At 44.6% G+C, this 16,174-nt stretch overlaps 1 protein-coding gene across 2 annotated transcripts in view; it reads right to left on the bottom strand.

Moving 5' to 3' along the window:
- Positions 1-16,174, bottom strand: part of HSPBP1 (HSPA (Hsp70) binding protein 1) — a 282,294-nt gene that overhangs the window by 75,108 nt on the left and 191,012 nt on the right. For both annotated transcript variants that reach the window (XM_085616381.1, XM_085616380.1), the window contains one exon: positions 2,141-2,252. In XM_085616381.1, the coding sequence (XP_085472507.1) occupies positions 2,141-2,252 (112 nt within the window). The remainder of the gene's footprint in view (positions 1-2,140; positions 2,253-16,174) is intronic.

Below are 16,174 nucleotides of genomic sequence, written 5' to 3'. Positions count from 1 at the left end.
AAATGAAGCTAATCGTTTTTGGTAGTTCTAGAGTGTGATGGAAACAAAGATTTTAAGAGGAAAAATAGGATTTATTAGGATCAAAACAAATTAAGACAATTTACTTGGTGATGCACAGTTGAAATATTCACATAAACCCGATTTCCACGCATTATCATTTGTGTGCAGTATAGTTTTATCAGTAAAACTGTATGGTGGTGCAAATTTAGTGGCCATTTCAATGGAAAACGTGCTATTTCTAAATGACTATGCACTACCACACAATGCTTTAGTTATATAAAAAACATCACCAGCCTAACGTCCATTAAAGCTAAGTCTGTCACGTACGTTCTTTGTTCTAAAAATTGGGTCGTAGTTCTAAAATGTTTGGGAAGCATTGCTCTAGACTATTCACTCGCTGGCACTATCTACAGCCACTTCCTAACCTAACCTGAGATAGATGTACCCGGTCTCACTCAAAGATCACATTTACAGTGGTCCCTGAAATCAGATCACTGCTATGATGTCAGCAAAAAACACAACTGACATGGAGCACCTTCAGTGGGGTTGCAGACTGCAGGATAAGCATAATGTTTTTCACAGAACCTACAAGTGAAAGAGCACAGTTTTCCAAATCCATGTAGATGACTTTTGTCCCAAAATAGGTTGTTGTTGACAAACAGATCAAAGGTTGCATATGGCACTAAAAGGTGCCATAGAGAAAAAAGTTTGAGAATTCAACAATGTTTTCCAGGGAACATTTAATAATGAAAAGTATCTGAAATGCCAAAATATACACAATTGGTAGAAGTTTGTTGATGCTTACGTAAAATGCAGGGAGGCACAGTATGTTAAGAACTTGTTGCCAACATCTGTATGTGATGCCACATGCACACCACGTTTGAATCCCAATACAGCCAACTAAGCTCTTCCCCCTTTTAAATCCCAATACAGCCAACTGAGCTCTTCAAGTTCAGTAAACTGTGAGCTAAAAAACTGCGTACAGTAAACTCCTTATTTACAGTGTTACAACACAGTAAACACGAACATTTGTGAGGCTAACAGGAAAGCTCTCTCTACCTTACAGAAAGACATACTCTTATCAATGGGAAAGCATGATATACCAACATACAGGGTGTGCCCATTACAGGCTTCCACCGTACACTCATACAGGGTATGACCAGGGAAGCAAGTCCAGGTTTTGGGCAAAGGACAACCAATTAAGCTCTTTACCCTTCAGAATTTGATAAGCTGAGTACCAGTAAATTGCATACTACTGAACAGCTTATTTACATTTAGTGAGGCAAACAAAAAAGCCGCTTCACCTTACAGGCAGGCAAGCATACACGCGCACATGCACACCCACCTCGTCAATGGAAAAGTTTGATATATCAACATACAGGGTGTGCCCATTAAGGACTTCCGCTGTACCACATATTCAAGGTATGACGAGTGAGACATTTTGAGGTTCTAGAAATAGGAAAACCAATAAAAACTTACACCACCATAGAAATGATAGAAGATAGGATGCAGGACAGTACACACTCACCTCATACCACATTACTGGTGCTTAAAGAGATGTTTAATAAGCAGGGTTATACGTGTCAGCACAAAGTAATTTTTACTAGAAGTACAAAAGTAAACTCACACCACAGAAGAGGCGGTGGAGGTGAAAAAGTATAAGCAGAATAAGAGAAGACAATGTCTGTAGGTAAAGTACACAAGAAAGTATATAGGCGCCTCATGTCATACTAGAGATACTTGTGGACATGGGGTGTATCTATGTATACAGGACTGCGCACAGGTCTTTTACCAAAGGTGCTGAAGATGGGATATGTTCAGACTCAGAATACTAGACAGCAGCAGCACACATCCCATAACACAACCCACAGATCTGTGTGAGAGTGCAAAGTAAACAATATATAGACAGGACAGTACACTGCCCCTTCACACCACTCTGGGACATGCAGCAGGTATGGCAACATAACACACATGTATGTCACTTCACACTAAGATTTGTGCAGGGTACGTAGATAACACAGTCAGACCAAACACCATGCTTGGGTACCGGAGCAGATGTACATGTGCAGATTATGTAAACTGGACAGGTCAACGCGATGTAACACAGTGCCGCCACATATGTCTGGCAGCATCTCCATACCTGGAATTCCTCCTGAGATGCGATCAGCTGGCATCGCTGCTTAAGCAGTTCCTCAAACCCCAGCTCAGGTGCCCGGCACTCCAACACTGCTTGAGGGAAATCCATCACCAGACTGCAAAGTAGAGATTCATATGCAGCAATCACTGTGTGCTAAGACATTCTACAGCAAACTATTAGCCTCACTGATGGGCCATATGTTAGCTAGAACGCTTACAGAGGATACAGTATTTTTCAACATTTTCACCTTATAGCCTGGAATTCAAATGCATCAATATTCAATATACATTTTTCAGTTATCTAAATACCCTGGCCCACAGCTTCCAAGTAAAAATAAATTTTTGGGAAGGATTTAGTTCAATGAAACAAAAAACATGAAATAACGTGGATGGATAAATGTCCAGCCAAATAGCATTAATAACGTAGCGCAGGTGTGACTGATCACATAAAAAATCATACAAGTGAACTGCCACAAACCAGGTTAACTATAGTGAATCACATGATATTGGGATAAATTAAGCATGGCCTGTAGGACCCCTGGGTTGTGTTGTAGTGCTTTACTGAGCACAACTCATCCATAAGCAACAAGAAGCTTTCAAATGAACACTGGGAAAAGCATAGATAAGGTAATAGGAATGAAAATAAATTAATGGAGGTTCAATATCTATAGGATAACGGTCAACATATTTATTAAGAAAGGAAAGTGTTTGACGTCCCCAGGATTCTGAGGAAAAACAAAAAGTGATGGGTGGAATACTGATAAAAGTCTCTGTAACCAATAATCATTTGGGTCTCATTCCAGTCCATTGCTTTTATTTTCCACCTATGCTACTGCAGACAGGGATCAAGGTAATGCAAATCAGACATGGTCCTCCTCCAGTTGGAATAGTCCAGTCCAAACTGCTAGGGATGAATGGAAAACAAATACATCCAGGCCAGTGTTTGACTTTATGGGGCTTATCAGTGAAGTGCAGCTCGAGTGCTGAGTCACTGCGAGCGTAGGGACCCACATCTCGGCATTTACAGGCATAACCGTCAGACCTATGGTGTGACACTAAAAAAACCAAAAGGGTGACATGTGTAATAATTATAAAGGTCTCAGTCACTTCCATTACTCAGCTTCCCTGCACTTCAAGGCACAGCCTAGATAAGGCAGTCCTTCCCAACTGGATGACTGAGCAGGAAGAACAAAGAGGCTACCAAGAAGCAAATTCCAAACTTTGAAGAACCTACAAGCTCTCATGGCCAGGAACGGTCAAAATTTACATTCAACAACAATATCCCAAGTAATGTACTAATCTGGAATGGATGGGTATATTTGACCGATATAATCGATAATGTAGCAAAGTCCAGCACGATTAACCTTTGAAATCTGGGAAAAAAAACTGTCAAACATTGTAGAGATGCAGTCATAGTTTTGTGGTCAGACGAAACTAAAATGGACATTTTTGGCCTAAATGCAAATTGGTACGTTCAGTTCATTGTGTTATAGGGATATTTCCCACTGCTAAAGGCTGGAGAACTCTGCAAAGCAACATTGGAGATGATAGGGAAAGTTAAATGTCCTTGAGTGGCCCAGTCATAGCGCTGAACCTAAATCAAATAAAAAATACTTAAAAGATTGCTGTCCACCAATGCTTCCCAAAGAACTCAATCTCTTTTGTAAAGAACAGTTAAATATTGCAAAATCTAGGTGTGCAAAGTAGCCACACAGCTATAACTGTAGCTATCAATGCTTCAACCAAATATTACCCCAGGAGCAGCATGGAGACACATCAAATTAGGATATTTTATGTTCAAATAAAAATATATATTTCTCAATAAAAGCTTTTAGCTACTTGAAAGAGTGACGAATGGTGTGTTGAAATACAAAAAAAAAGTGTAATTTAAATATGTCAAATTTAATTGCCTGCAACCAGAGGCACTGGTACAACAACATGTGAAAACGTTCAAGGTGTAGATTTTTGTGAGCACTGTGTGTGCACTATATTTAGTGCATTTTCTTTATTTGTGTGCCCTATTTTGTCCCCAGCACTCTAGTTGATGCTGTACATGCATACACCCAAGTGAGCGGCCTAAGTACCACCTCATGTTTATGCGCAGGCATTAGACGTGTAGGCCACACTACATGCAGAAAATTTATGTATGTATCTACTATGTCTATTCATTTAAGTCTATGTGTGTATCTTTATCATTACTGTACATGCATTTAGGTACAAAACGAGTATTATTACTTGCATTTTTATTTTAAATCATGGCTGAGTCGCACTGATGGCCTCAAAAGCAAATGTAAAAGTAACCAACAGGTTCTGGAACCTCATCATACACCACATACATGTTCAATAGTAATATATAAAATGAACATAAAATGGGCAGAATGATTAAGTCTGACCCAGTGAGGCGAGTCCACCTGCTTTCTCCGTACTTGTGATAATTAGAAAGTTAGAAATGCCAATAAAAAAAAGCAACCTCAACCCCTCGATTAAACTGAGATGAAAGGGACCAAAAAGTGTTTTCAATATATATCTCTGAGAGGAAGGCTGATACTGCACATGGCTACTTCTTCACTTACATAGGCCTGCCGCACACTTTATCTTAAGTGTTAACAATATATTCACCTGGACCTGGATCTCAGCCAAAAGAATAGACCATGATATTTGAACCCATACACTAAAAAAAAACAGTCATTATGGGAATTACATTTCCCTTAACCTCTCATGTGCCTATCCCATTTCACACTTCTCAGAACACACATTACCAAGCATAAATTATTGGTACCAATAGCATTTTAGATTTCATGTCAAAAGGACGTAAGGAACAGTCTGACTGAATTTGTCTTTAATGCAGTTAACATCCAAGAATAACACTTTAATGCATTTGGGATAGCTCATTTGGCTTCCCTAAATAAATAAAAAGTAGACAACTAATTATCTTAGGTCATCTTTTTGAAGCACACGAGTACAATTTAGGGTGATCAAGTGAGCAAATAAAGCAACAAGTACTTATCTATCTCAACATGCCCAAGATAGAGATTTGCGGTACGAAGTTTAGTCAAATTCGGAAGTGTTTCTTCATTTGACTGGACAGTGTGTAAGAAACATGATTGTGACAATGATCTTTCTTTCAACATCTGAAACAATCATTTTCTCTATGATAAAAAGCAAAAGGTACACACTGTTCATAAAGTGATCTTCAGCATAGCAGGGCAACTATAAACACCACTTTCTAGGTAAGAACTTCAAAATGTACAGAAATGCCACTTCGCAGCTACAATGGACTATTCTGATTATGTTACAGAAACGGAGGAAGGAAGAACAGAGAATTAACTTTACTACAGGATCAGCCTTTAATTGCATTCAACTGCCTTAACTGGTTTGCCCTACCTGCAATCTGACCACCACCCCTACAGGTTCTTCATCCCTTTAAGATCAGCAGCACATGGAATAGAAGGAGAAGTGTCTTACCCGTAATCCTCGTTCTCATCCAGGGCAATCCTCATAAATCATAAGCACTGAATTGTCCTGGCAATGTGTGGGCTAAATTTAATTTATCATGTATTGTATTTTAAAAATATCTATATTATAAAAAAATCAACACTACAATTAAAGTCACTAGGAAACATCACTCTGAAACCTTTTTCCAAAAAGGCAAAAATAAAGGGAACGCAGAGCAATGCTAGCAGGTAGGCACAAGCAAAAGACAAAAAATGGCACTGAGCCTCACCTTTCCGCCTATGTGCCAACATGTCCCAGTGCAGAAAGTCAGGTCAGTTAATTTTTACGGACATAATCGAATCCTGGGTGCAGTAAGAAAAACATCCCTTTTAACATTTTGTCCGTGGAGTTGGGAGGGCTGTATATGACAGTGATGAGGATTCCCCTGGAAAACAACCAGGATTACAGGTAAGACATTTTTTTTTCTTCCAAGGAATCCTCATCAATAGTCATAAGCACTGAATAGAATAGCAAGCTGATCCCAAAAACCTTTGGGGACAAGCGAAACCACAACAGCTCTAAATGACACCGAAAGAGATTTCTCAAAGAGGCTTAACTCACTTGGGCATCTACATTTGAGTCTGAATCAAGACAACAATGTTTAGTTAACTTATCTCCACATATCAATGCTACAAATATCTGAGATGGGCACATTTTGCAACTGTAGGAAATCCACCTTTTAAGCACGGTCCACCCGTATTTTTCACCTTTTGCTGGACCCTATATTTTTGCTGGTGTTAGCACTTTAACTCTGCTAACCAGTGCTAAAGTGCCTGATTTACCCTTTAAACATGTTTGAATTGAATTTCCTAATTGGTATATCCCTAAGTCCCTGAAAAATGGTGCCCTGGTACCCTGGTACCTAGGGCCTGAAGTACTAAAGAGAGCCCGTAAGGGATGCCGCACAAATTGTTCTACCCCAAGGGACCCCTCACCAAGCACATGCAAGACTACCATTGCAGCCTGCATGTCTTGGTGCAGACAAAAGTGAAAACAGGACATGCCACACATCCCTGTGTGCCATGTCCCCAACCACTACATGTAATATTTGTAAGTCACCTCTACCGCAGGCCTAACAGCCCTAAGGCAGGGTGCTGAATATTACATGAGCAGATATGCCTCTGTGCTGGTCAGTTCTATTACTACCAGTACAAGTGACCAGGGAAGCCATTTTAAACATGTGCTGGGCACTAGTGAAAACAAGTTTCCCAGCTACATGATGGCTTCGCTGAAAATAGGGATGTTTGGTATCAAACATCTTGTAATAGTAAACCCACAATGATGCCAATACATGCACTGAGAGGGAAGGCACCTTAAAGATGCCCCCTGAAAATCTAACAGCCTCAGATGTGTTTGTTGACTGGTTTCTGCCAGCCTGCCACCAGAGACGCTGTTCTGTCCTCCTCGGGTGGGAGCCTTTGCTCTCAGGAAACCTAGAACAAAAGCCTGTCAGGGAAGAGGATGTAACACCCTCTCCCACAGGATGGCCTGCTGAATAGCCTCCTTGGTCCGCCTTTGGAATGCAAATCTGGCTCCCTTTAAAGGAGAGGAAGCCACACCCCTTGTCCAGAGCCCCCTTAGCACCTGGACAGGTGGGAAAATAAGCTAGTCACCACCTCCAGGCTAGTACCACCCCTAAGGTGGACTGCTGTGAGGTGGACATGACTTTTCAGAAGTAGCCACCTTTGTGATGACATACTTAAGAATTCTGGGACAGGGTTATGCCCACTTCCCACAGTAAGGGGTCATATATAGGTCAAAGTAACCCTAAGGGTCAGTAGCCAATTAACTACTACAATACACTCGTCTAAGGCCCCTAGATAAAGTATTTAGGGGAGTCCCTGGCACCAGAGAAGCAGATCCTGACAACCTAAGAAGAGAGAGGACACTGAAGATCTGCATAAGCTGAGAAGAGAGAGGAAGCAGCTGACCTGGTACTAACCCTGCCTGCCTGTCTGCATCCCTCATCGAAAACAGCGCCAAAGTCACCTCGTCCTGCGGATTTGACTCCAAAAACTTGGGAGGACTCAAGGCCTCCCGTGAGCAGTGGACCTGTTTCAAAGAACTCCAAAGGAGTAGACTGTGAGGTCTCTGGAACAGCCAAAACCTGCACTTGAAGCAACCACTGCACCTGCCACCTCCTGCCCAAGTTGAGTGGGCCACTGGTGCCAACAAGGTTCCCCAGCCCTCCAGGGCTCAAGTCTATCGTGGTTTCACCCCTCCTGGACTCCCTGACGTCGCGTGCAGGCTCTGCACGCAGGCCCCCTCTACCAAGACTGCTCCGGTAAGGAAAAACCCGATGCCTAAGGCAGTCACCCCTGGGAATTGGAGAAGAGGACCAAAAGTGTCCCCACCAGGCCTCTAGCTGGTTCAGCCCGACTGGCTTCCGAGCCAGAGCCTGCAGCCTCATTTTACAATGACCTATCCCCACTGAAATGCATTGGGCTCCTAAAGACAATTTGCACCCTGCAACCGGCCGCACTTGTGGTGCTGCTAGTGTACTGTTGAAGTTGCGTTGGGCCTTGTCCACCACTCACTTTAACTCCTGGAGATTGACCCTGTAAGGCACTGTACTGTACCTGTTTGCAGAACGTGTTCTTCCTTCCACAGGATAACATTGCAGAACTCAGAAACAACACTGTGTCCACTTGTCAATGTGAAATGAATTTATATTTAGAGACATACTAACCTGAACGATTTTTCTCAGATGCCAATATAAAGGTAGATGGTATTTTTATAAATTGGCGTGGATCTCCTTCTTGAGTCATTTTGTCATTTATTAATCATTGTGTGTATTTTGCAAATATCTTGCACTCCTTTGTGTTAAGCCTAACTCTGCTCGACCACACTATCCCCTAATAGAGCACTTTGGGATTGCAAAGCAAGCCCTTGTCGACTCATAAGGGAACCCCTGAACTCTTTACACGGTATATAAACTTAGTGATAAATCACATAAAGAGCCAGCTTCCTACAAGTATTGTTTGGGGAAGGGTTCTTTATAAATTATGGGTCCTACAGAAATGATAAAAATCCCTTATGTTCTAAAAAATCTCTGTAGATGACATTATAATGCCTGGCCCTTTTGCAAAGTCTGGGAACATAAATGCTGTCAATTAATATCTGAGTGGAGTTTATATGCCTCATTAGAAAATGAGGACACATATTTAATCTCAGACAATCATTATGAGCGGTTTTGTTTTCATCATTATGCAAATCATTATAGTCATCGATCAAACAGCCCTAAAGAAATATATGAGTATAGAGAGGGGGAGCTCTGTAGAAGCCCGCTCATAAATAGTCCAAACAATTTCCAGAGAAGGTGTCCCTATTTTAATGGGAATGACAGGTCTATTTCATCAGCTTTCAAATATTCCCAAGAACTAGAAAAACTGAAAAAGATCCTGATTGCAAACAACAGGTTAATTTACTCAATGCAGTTTATCGATTCATTTGCAGAATAGGGTTATACATATTAGAAATAAAGTATATATGAAAAAAGTGTGTGGGGGGGCTAAATTTTGACAGATTTAGGGTACTGATACCCTGTTTAGAGCATGCATGAATCCCACGGAAAATATATTTTTAAACAAGACAGCCCACCAAACAAATGCATGAGCTTTAGGTCTTGTAAAGATCTAAAGCTACCATTAATTACTAAGTTTAATTTGACATTTTTCAGGCTGAAAATTGAAAGAAAAGATTATTGATAGTGTTTTCACTGAAATGTTACAGCATGGAACATATAACTTACTTCAGTTGCAATAGATACTGATGTGTCTTTGCACAGACTTTTCTCGAAAGCTGCTGGTCCGTTAACAAACAGACAAGACAGTCAATATAACATATATTATTATTAGTCATAGTAAAGTGACTAAGTATAGTGGTGGCACGTTAGCCGAAAGAAGGCTAACTCTTTCCATTTTGAATGCTTTGAAGGAACATCCATCAAAGATTAGCATCTGTTTGTGGCTTGTAGTGCCTTAGATTTACATGCTCTGCAAACTCCTGACATCTAGTGTTGAGTCCACAGTTGTGCAAGTTGTTTTTCTTCGAAGAAGTCTTTTGAGTCACAAGGTTGAGTGACTCCTCCATTTGGTGATACAGCGCATGGGCATCCACTCCTTTGTTAGATTGTTTTCCCGCAGGCGGGAGAGAAAGGAGTATAAGGTATGCATAAGAGAAGCGATGTTCATACTAAATGAAAATATGTCATGTAAATACATCAGCCGCAGGTGTCCGGTCAGGATGGAGGGTGCATGTGAATCTATGTCACTAAATGCCACAAACAGAGTAAGTAGCATTATCTGTCCGATGGCATGTGTGACACATGCTCTGCATTGCCTGTAAAGCAGTCTCTCCTGAAAAGCGGTGGCTCCTGTGGGAGTTGCAGCAGTCTGAAAAAGGGTATGTAGCACTGCCTGACCTACACTGGCTTGTTGGCATGCTAAAACATCCACACAGTAGTGTTTAGTGAATGTGTGTGGGGTAGACAGTGTAGCTGCTTTACAAATGTCAGCTACGGGAATATTTCAGAGAAATCCCATAGTGGATCCCTTTTTACAAGTGAAATGTGCTCTGGTAGTAACAAGTAAAGTTATTTTGGCCTTAATGTAGTAAGTTTGAATACATTTGACTATCCATCTGGCTATGCCTGATTTGGATACTGGGTTACCCTTTGGGAGGTGGAGAAAAGGATAAAAAGAGTTGCTTTATTTTTCTAAAAGTTTTAGTTCTATTTATGTAGAACACAAGTGCTTTTTTTACATCTAGGGTATGAAGAGCTCCTTCCGCAACTAAATCTGGGTGAGTGAAAAAACTGGGAGGTCAATGGATTGAGTGAAATGAAATTGTGAGACTACCTGAGGTTGGAATTTAGGATTTGTATGAAGAACCAGCTTGTCTGTGTTTTTGTAAGAATTGTTGTTCTAAGGATAAATCCTAAAGCTCACTAACACGCATAAGTGAGGTAATAACTAAGAATTCAACTTTCCACGTAAGAAATTGAAGGGGGCAAAAGTGAAGAGGCTCAAAAGGAGGACCTGTGAGTTTAGTGAGAACAATGTAAAGGTTCCAAGAGGGAGGTGGAGGAACCCGAGGTGGAATAACTTGCTTGAGTCCTTCCATGATCGCCTTGACGACTGGAATTTTGAATAGTGAGAGATGCTGTCTATTTTGTAGATAGGCAGCCATTGCAGCTTGGTGTAACCATATGGAAGCGTAGGCTACATTTGGCTTTTGCAAATGAAGTAGGTAGGAGATAATCTCTTGCACCATGGCTTTCATATGATCAATTTGTTTGGACTGGCAGTAATAAACAAAATGTTTCCATTTTGAAGCATAACAGGCGCGAGTTGAGGGTGTGAGTGCTTCTTTGATAATGTTCATTCATTCTGGTGGTAAGTTAAGGTAGCCAAACACTATGGCTTCAGGAGATAAATTGCTAGATTGAGCGTTTTGGGGTCTGGGTGTCTGATTTGTCCTGGATTCTGAGAGAGAAGGTTCAACCAATTGGGGAGCTTTGTGTGTGGAACTACTAAGAGAACTAGTAGTGTTGTGAATCAGGGCTGACGTGCCCAAGTGGGACCTACAAGGAGCATGGTGAGAGACGGTTGTCTGTGTTTCGGAACTAAAGATGGAAAAGTGTAGGCAAATATCCCTGAGAAACTGATCCATAGTGTGTTGCCCTTGGATAGTGGGTGTGGGTACCTAGAGGTGAAGTTTGAGCATTTTGTATTTTTTGCTGTGGTGAAAAGGTCGATCTGAGGAAACCCCCACCTTTGAACGACTTGTGGGTGGAGTTCCCACTTGTGGGTCTGTTGCTGCATCCTGCTGAGCAGGTCTGCAAAATTGTTGTCTGCCCCCGGCAGATATTCCGCCAACAGACCCAGCTTACGTGGGGAACTAGGGCAACACAAGAAGACATCAATCCTAGTAGATGCATACTTTACTGTGAGTGTTTTGCTTGGCTGGAACTGGGATAGAGTTACCTGAAAGTTCTGAATCTGAGCAGGATTCGGACAGGCTAATCCTAACTGTGTGTTTAGGACTGCTCCCAAGTAAGGTTAACTTGTAGAGGTTGAAGGTGAGACTTGGGGACATTGATAGTTGGTGAAGTAGATCCACTGTCAATGGCATGTGCTGTTGGCATTGCTAGTGAGTGCTGGCCTTGATGAGCCAATCGTCCAGGTATGAAAATATGTGGACATTTTGTCTCTGCAGATGTGCTGCGGCCAATTCCACACATTTTCTGAAAACCCAAGGTGTGGTAGTCACCTTGAACGGAAGTATCTACAATTAGTAGTGCTTGCCTGCTATGACAAATATGAGTATTTGCAGTGAGCAGCGTATATCAGTATGTGAAAGTAGGTATCATTTAGGTTTAGTGATGCCATTAAGTCACCCTGTTGGAGAAGTGTAATAACATCTTGTAGAGTGATCATATTAAAGTGTTCTGATAGGATGTAGTTGTATAGAGGTCTAAGTTCCAAGCTTGGTCTTAGCGTTCTGCCCTTTTTGGGGATTAGAAAGTATGGAGAAGATACCCCTGATCCTTGTTGTTGACGAGGGCGATGTTCTATGGGCCCCTTTGAGAAGAAGAGCTTGGACCTCTTGTTTGAGAAGCGTTAGACGTTCCTGTGATAACCTGTGAGTACGAGGTGAATTGTGGGCAGTAAGGTAATGAGCTCCAGACAATAGCCATGTTGGATGATTGCTAGTACCCACTTGTCTGTGGTGATGAAATCCCAGACTGGGTACAAGAACTGTAGTCTGCCCCCTACAGGTGGTGTGTGGTCGGGGGGGAATACTGAGTAGTCACTGCTCTTAAGGGGATGTTGCTCCACGTGAGGAGGCACTCCTGCCCCTTCCCTTGTTCCCTTCTCTAAAGGAACCTCTAAAATAACCCTTACCGTAGGTGGACATCGTTTTTGTTGGGAAGTGCTTGCGTCTGTGAAGGTGGATTTATATGCATCTCTGTAGTCTGGGAGACAAAAGGAGCTTCTAGGAGTGGCAGTTTGTAACACTCCCATGGTCTTAGCTGTATCAGTTTCCTTTTATATTTTGTCAAGGGTAGTATCTGCCTGTGGTCCAGAAAGATACTCTCTATCAAAAGGCATATTTAAAGACTGCCTGCTGGACCTCTAGCTTGAATGCAGAACATTTAAGCCATGTGTGTCTTCTAAGAAGCATGCTGGTATTAATACCTCTAGCCGCTGTATCTGCTGTGTCTAGGGTGCAGCGGATGGAATTATTAGTAATGGCCTGCCCTTCTGTGATAATCTGTTGGGCTCTTTTGAGGCATTCCTCTGGGAGGTACTGCAGGAGTGCTTCCATTTGACCCCAAGAGGCTCTATCGAGCTAGAAGGGCTTGTGAATTGACAATATGCCAATGATGGCTGCTTGTGCAGCCGACATTTTGCCAACCGCATCTATGCGCTTGCTTTCCTTCACAGGATGTAGAGTGTCCATAGTGACCTGACTGTTTGCCTTTTTATGAGCAGTATTTGCAACAATAGAGTCTGATAGAACCAGACTAAGGATAAAATGGGGGTCAGAGGGAGTCGCTTTATATTCTTTGCCCACCCATGGGGTAATGACGTGGGCATGGATTGGCTCTTTGAAAATGTCCTCAGCATGTCTGATGATGCCAGGAAGCATGGCACTGGGTGTCCTTGGGAGTGGAAGAGAGGGTGTCAAGCAGAAAATCCTGCTCTAGGGGCTCCATATGCAGCTCAACATTATAAATAGTTGCTGCCCTACCGATACCCTGATGAAAGGAATAGACAAGCTGGATATAAATCTGGATCTTTGGGAGAAGGGGGATCAGTGTCATACATATCCGAATGGTCATGATCTCCTAATGGCCCTTCTAAACCCCCATGTTCTGAATATGGTGACCCTTGAGGTGATGCATCAAGTGGATCATGTGTTGGCGATAGTGGTGGAGGAGAGGGAGGTGGGGATGGAGGCGGTGGTGATGGTTGTGGAGAAAGATGGTGATCAGGACTGGTGGCTTTATCATTTGTCTTCTTTTTGAGGGGAACAGGAATGCCTAGGTCCTCCTCAAATGTCAATATCCGGGGGTGTGGCCTCGGAGCGCATGGAGTGAGACGTGCCTTGCTGCTGCTCCAAGATCCCGAGGCCTTTCTAATGGTGTTAGCTGCTTCAGAACCGATCCACAGCAGCCTGGACCCTGTGTAGTTTTTGGTACTTGGCTGGGGGACGTCACTGGCCCTGAAAACACTGAGTGGAGCCCACAACTTTGCTCCAGAGCGGCCGGTGGATAAAGTGCTGAAGCTGCCACTTGAAGCCCCGCTTGGTGATCCTGGGCAGGTTGGGGCAATTGCTTGGATCTGCCTGAGAGCCAGAAGTGTTTGCGGTACCCCCGAAGAGAGTGGGTCAGGGGGTTCTCTTGACTTGCTGGTCAGCGACGTCCCATTCTTGAGGAATGCAGTGCCGACCCGGGAGGTGCAGTGCATGCGGGGTCTGCCTGCTGAGCCCCGGCCGGCGGGAGATCCCTGCCTGTGACCCTCTCTGATTCTGACTGGCGGGCCTGTGTGTGGGAGCTGTTTCAGCAGGACCAGAGTGCCGGACCTGGGCTGGGTTGCCAGTGCCCCCGCTGACTGGAGGAACTGTGGCATCACCCGTACCTTGGGGGCTCCTGCTGGTGGGATGTGGGCCAATTCTGGATCCTTGTTGGCTCTTGGAGGTGGGGCCCTCCGGGACCACAGTGCCGTGACACTGCTTCTGACCGGCGCTGGCCGCCCCTAGTGGACTGCGGGTCCTCCCCATTACCAAACTGCTGCTGCAGAGGTGGCCTCTCCCTGCTGGACCCTGGCCCTTGTCGCCTGCCGCGAGGGGAGAGGACTGGGGGAGTCCCCTCGATGGTGCCTGAGCCCTGCATCAGGCCGGATTCTTAGAGGCAGCCCACGGCCCTGGCATAAGCTAGTGAGCCGCCCGCAGGGGGGTCACCCGATGTGGGTTCCTGCAGTGGACCATACATTTACCTGCTGTGCTTGGTGGGGGCCTCTGGGGACATCGACCGGGCCGCAGATTGGCGGTCTCCCTGCCTCCGGCTGCTCCCCGACGTGGGGTAGCGACAATCTGATGACCCTGGGGACTGCTCCCTGACGAGCCTAGAACTGGTGTCGGGGAGGACAGATACAATCTGGGCCCTTGCGCCATGCCTGGTGAAGATACGGGTTGACCCCTGGCGGCCTGGACTTCTGGTGCAGCATGGCCCCACCACGGACCCCCTCCCAACTGGGCCTCGTAGACAGACGTCTACGGACTGTATTGCCAGGGAGGCTGAGGTCCCTGATGGCCGAGGCCCTGCTGGATTGTGGGCATTGGTCCACTGAGGCGCCCCTGCACTACAGCGAGGCCCCATTTTTGGACTGTGATCTGCTCGACCCGGGGTCAGTACTGCCCCCCCCCTCCCCCCCCCCCCCCCATCTCTGACTACTTGTGTTCTTCTGAGTTGACAGCAGGCCCGTTCTCTTGGGGCTTCTCTGGGCGACATTGTGGCACTTGGGCCTTAACACCTTGTCGGACCCTGTGAGGGGGAGGCTCTGTTGGTTTGCCTTGGTTGCCTACTCCTCCTACCCCCCGTGACGCGAGTGACAGCCATGCCACAGGTAAGTCAGCAAGAGATGCTCCTGCAGGGGTTGCGAGAGATAACCCTGTGACCTCACTTTGGAACAAAGCAGTCCCCCTGGATGCCGAGGCAGACACCGCTGCGGCCTCTGGAGCGGATGAAGATGCATCCCCTGTGGATATCGCTAAAGCCTACATGGAACGCTTCCTGCAGGAGATCCGCAGCGAAATTGGAGCCCTTGAGACTCAAGTCATGCCTGAAAGACATCTGTCGCAAGGTCACAGATCTGGGAGGTCGGGTGGACGACCTAGAGTGCACACTGGACGCACGCTTCGAGGACCAAGAAACGCTCTGGCAGAGAGTGGCACTGTTGGAAGAACAAAATATTGAGCTCCAGATAAAGCAGGAAGACCTAGAAAATAGCAGCCGACGGAACATGCGCATCAGGGGAGTCCCGAGGGCGGCAATATAATGGTCTTCATGGCGGAGCTCCTGCAAGTTCGGGGTAATGACGACGTCTACCCGCTGGCCCTGGACAGGACACACCAAGTAGCACCTCTCTCGACCCTCACAGGACTCTCGGACTGTATACCGGACATCCTGACATGCGTTCACTTCTTCACTGAGTAAAAAACAATCTTAAAAGCAGCCCATAGCAAAGTTGAACTCACCTTCCACGATCACAGCATCCAACTTTTCCAGGATCTCCTAATCATTCTTGGGCTGATGGCAGAACTGCCCGAGGACACAGCGTCCTGCTGTAGGAGAGTAGGATCTGCTGCTTATGGTTACCCCCACTTTTTGCGGATTTATCACTGTTTTTGACTTAGACTGACTGGGATCCTGCTATTCAGGACACCAGTCTATCTGCTTTCTCCTGTAAATTGATTGCATTCTGGGGTACCCTTATCAGTCCCTAGTATATGGTACACCATGTACCCAGGGTAT

This window comes from Triturus cristatus, chromosome 7 (assembly GCF_964204655.1).
Source record: "Triturus cristatus chromosome 7, aTriCri1.1, whole genome shotgun sequence".
Taxonomy (NCBI): domain Eukaryota; kingdom Metazoa; phylum Chordata; class Amphibia; order Caudata; family Salamandridae; genus Triturus; species Triturus cristatus.
The sequence above is the reverse complement of the archived record's forward strand: the minus strand, read 5'-3'. Positions and strand labels throughout refer to the sequence as shown.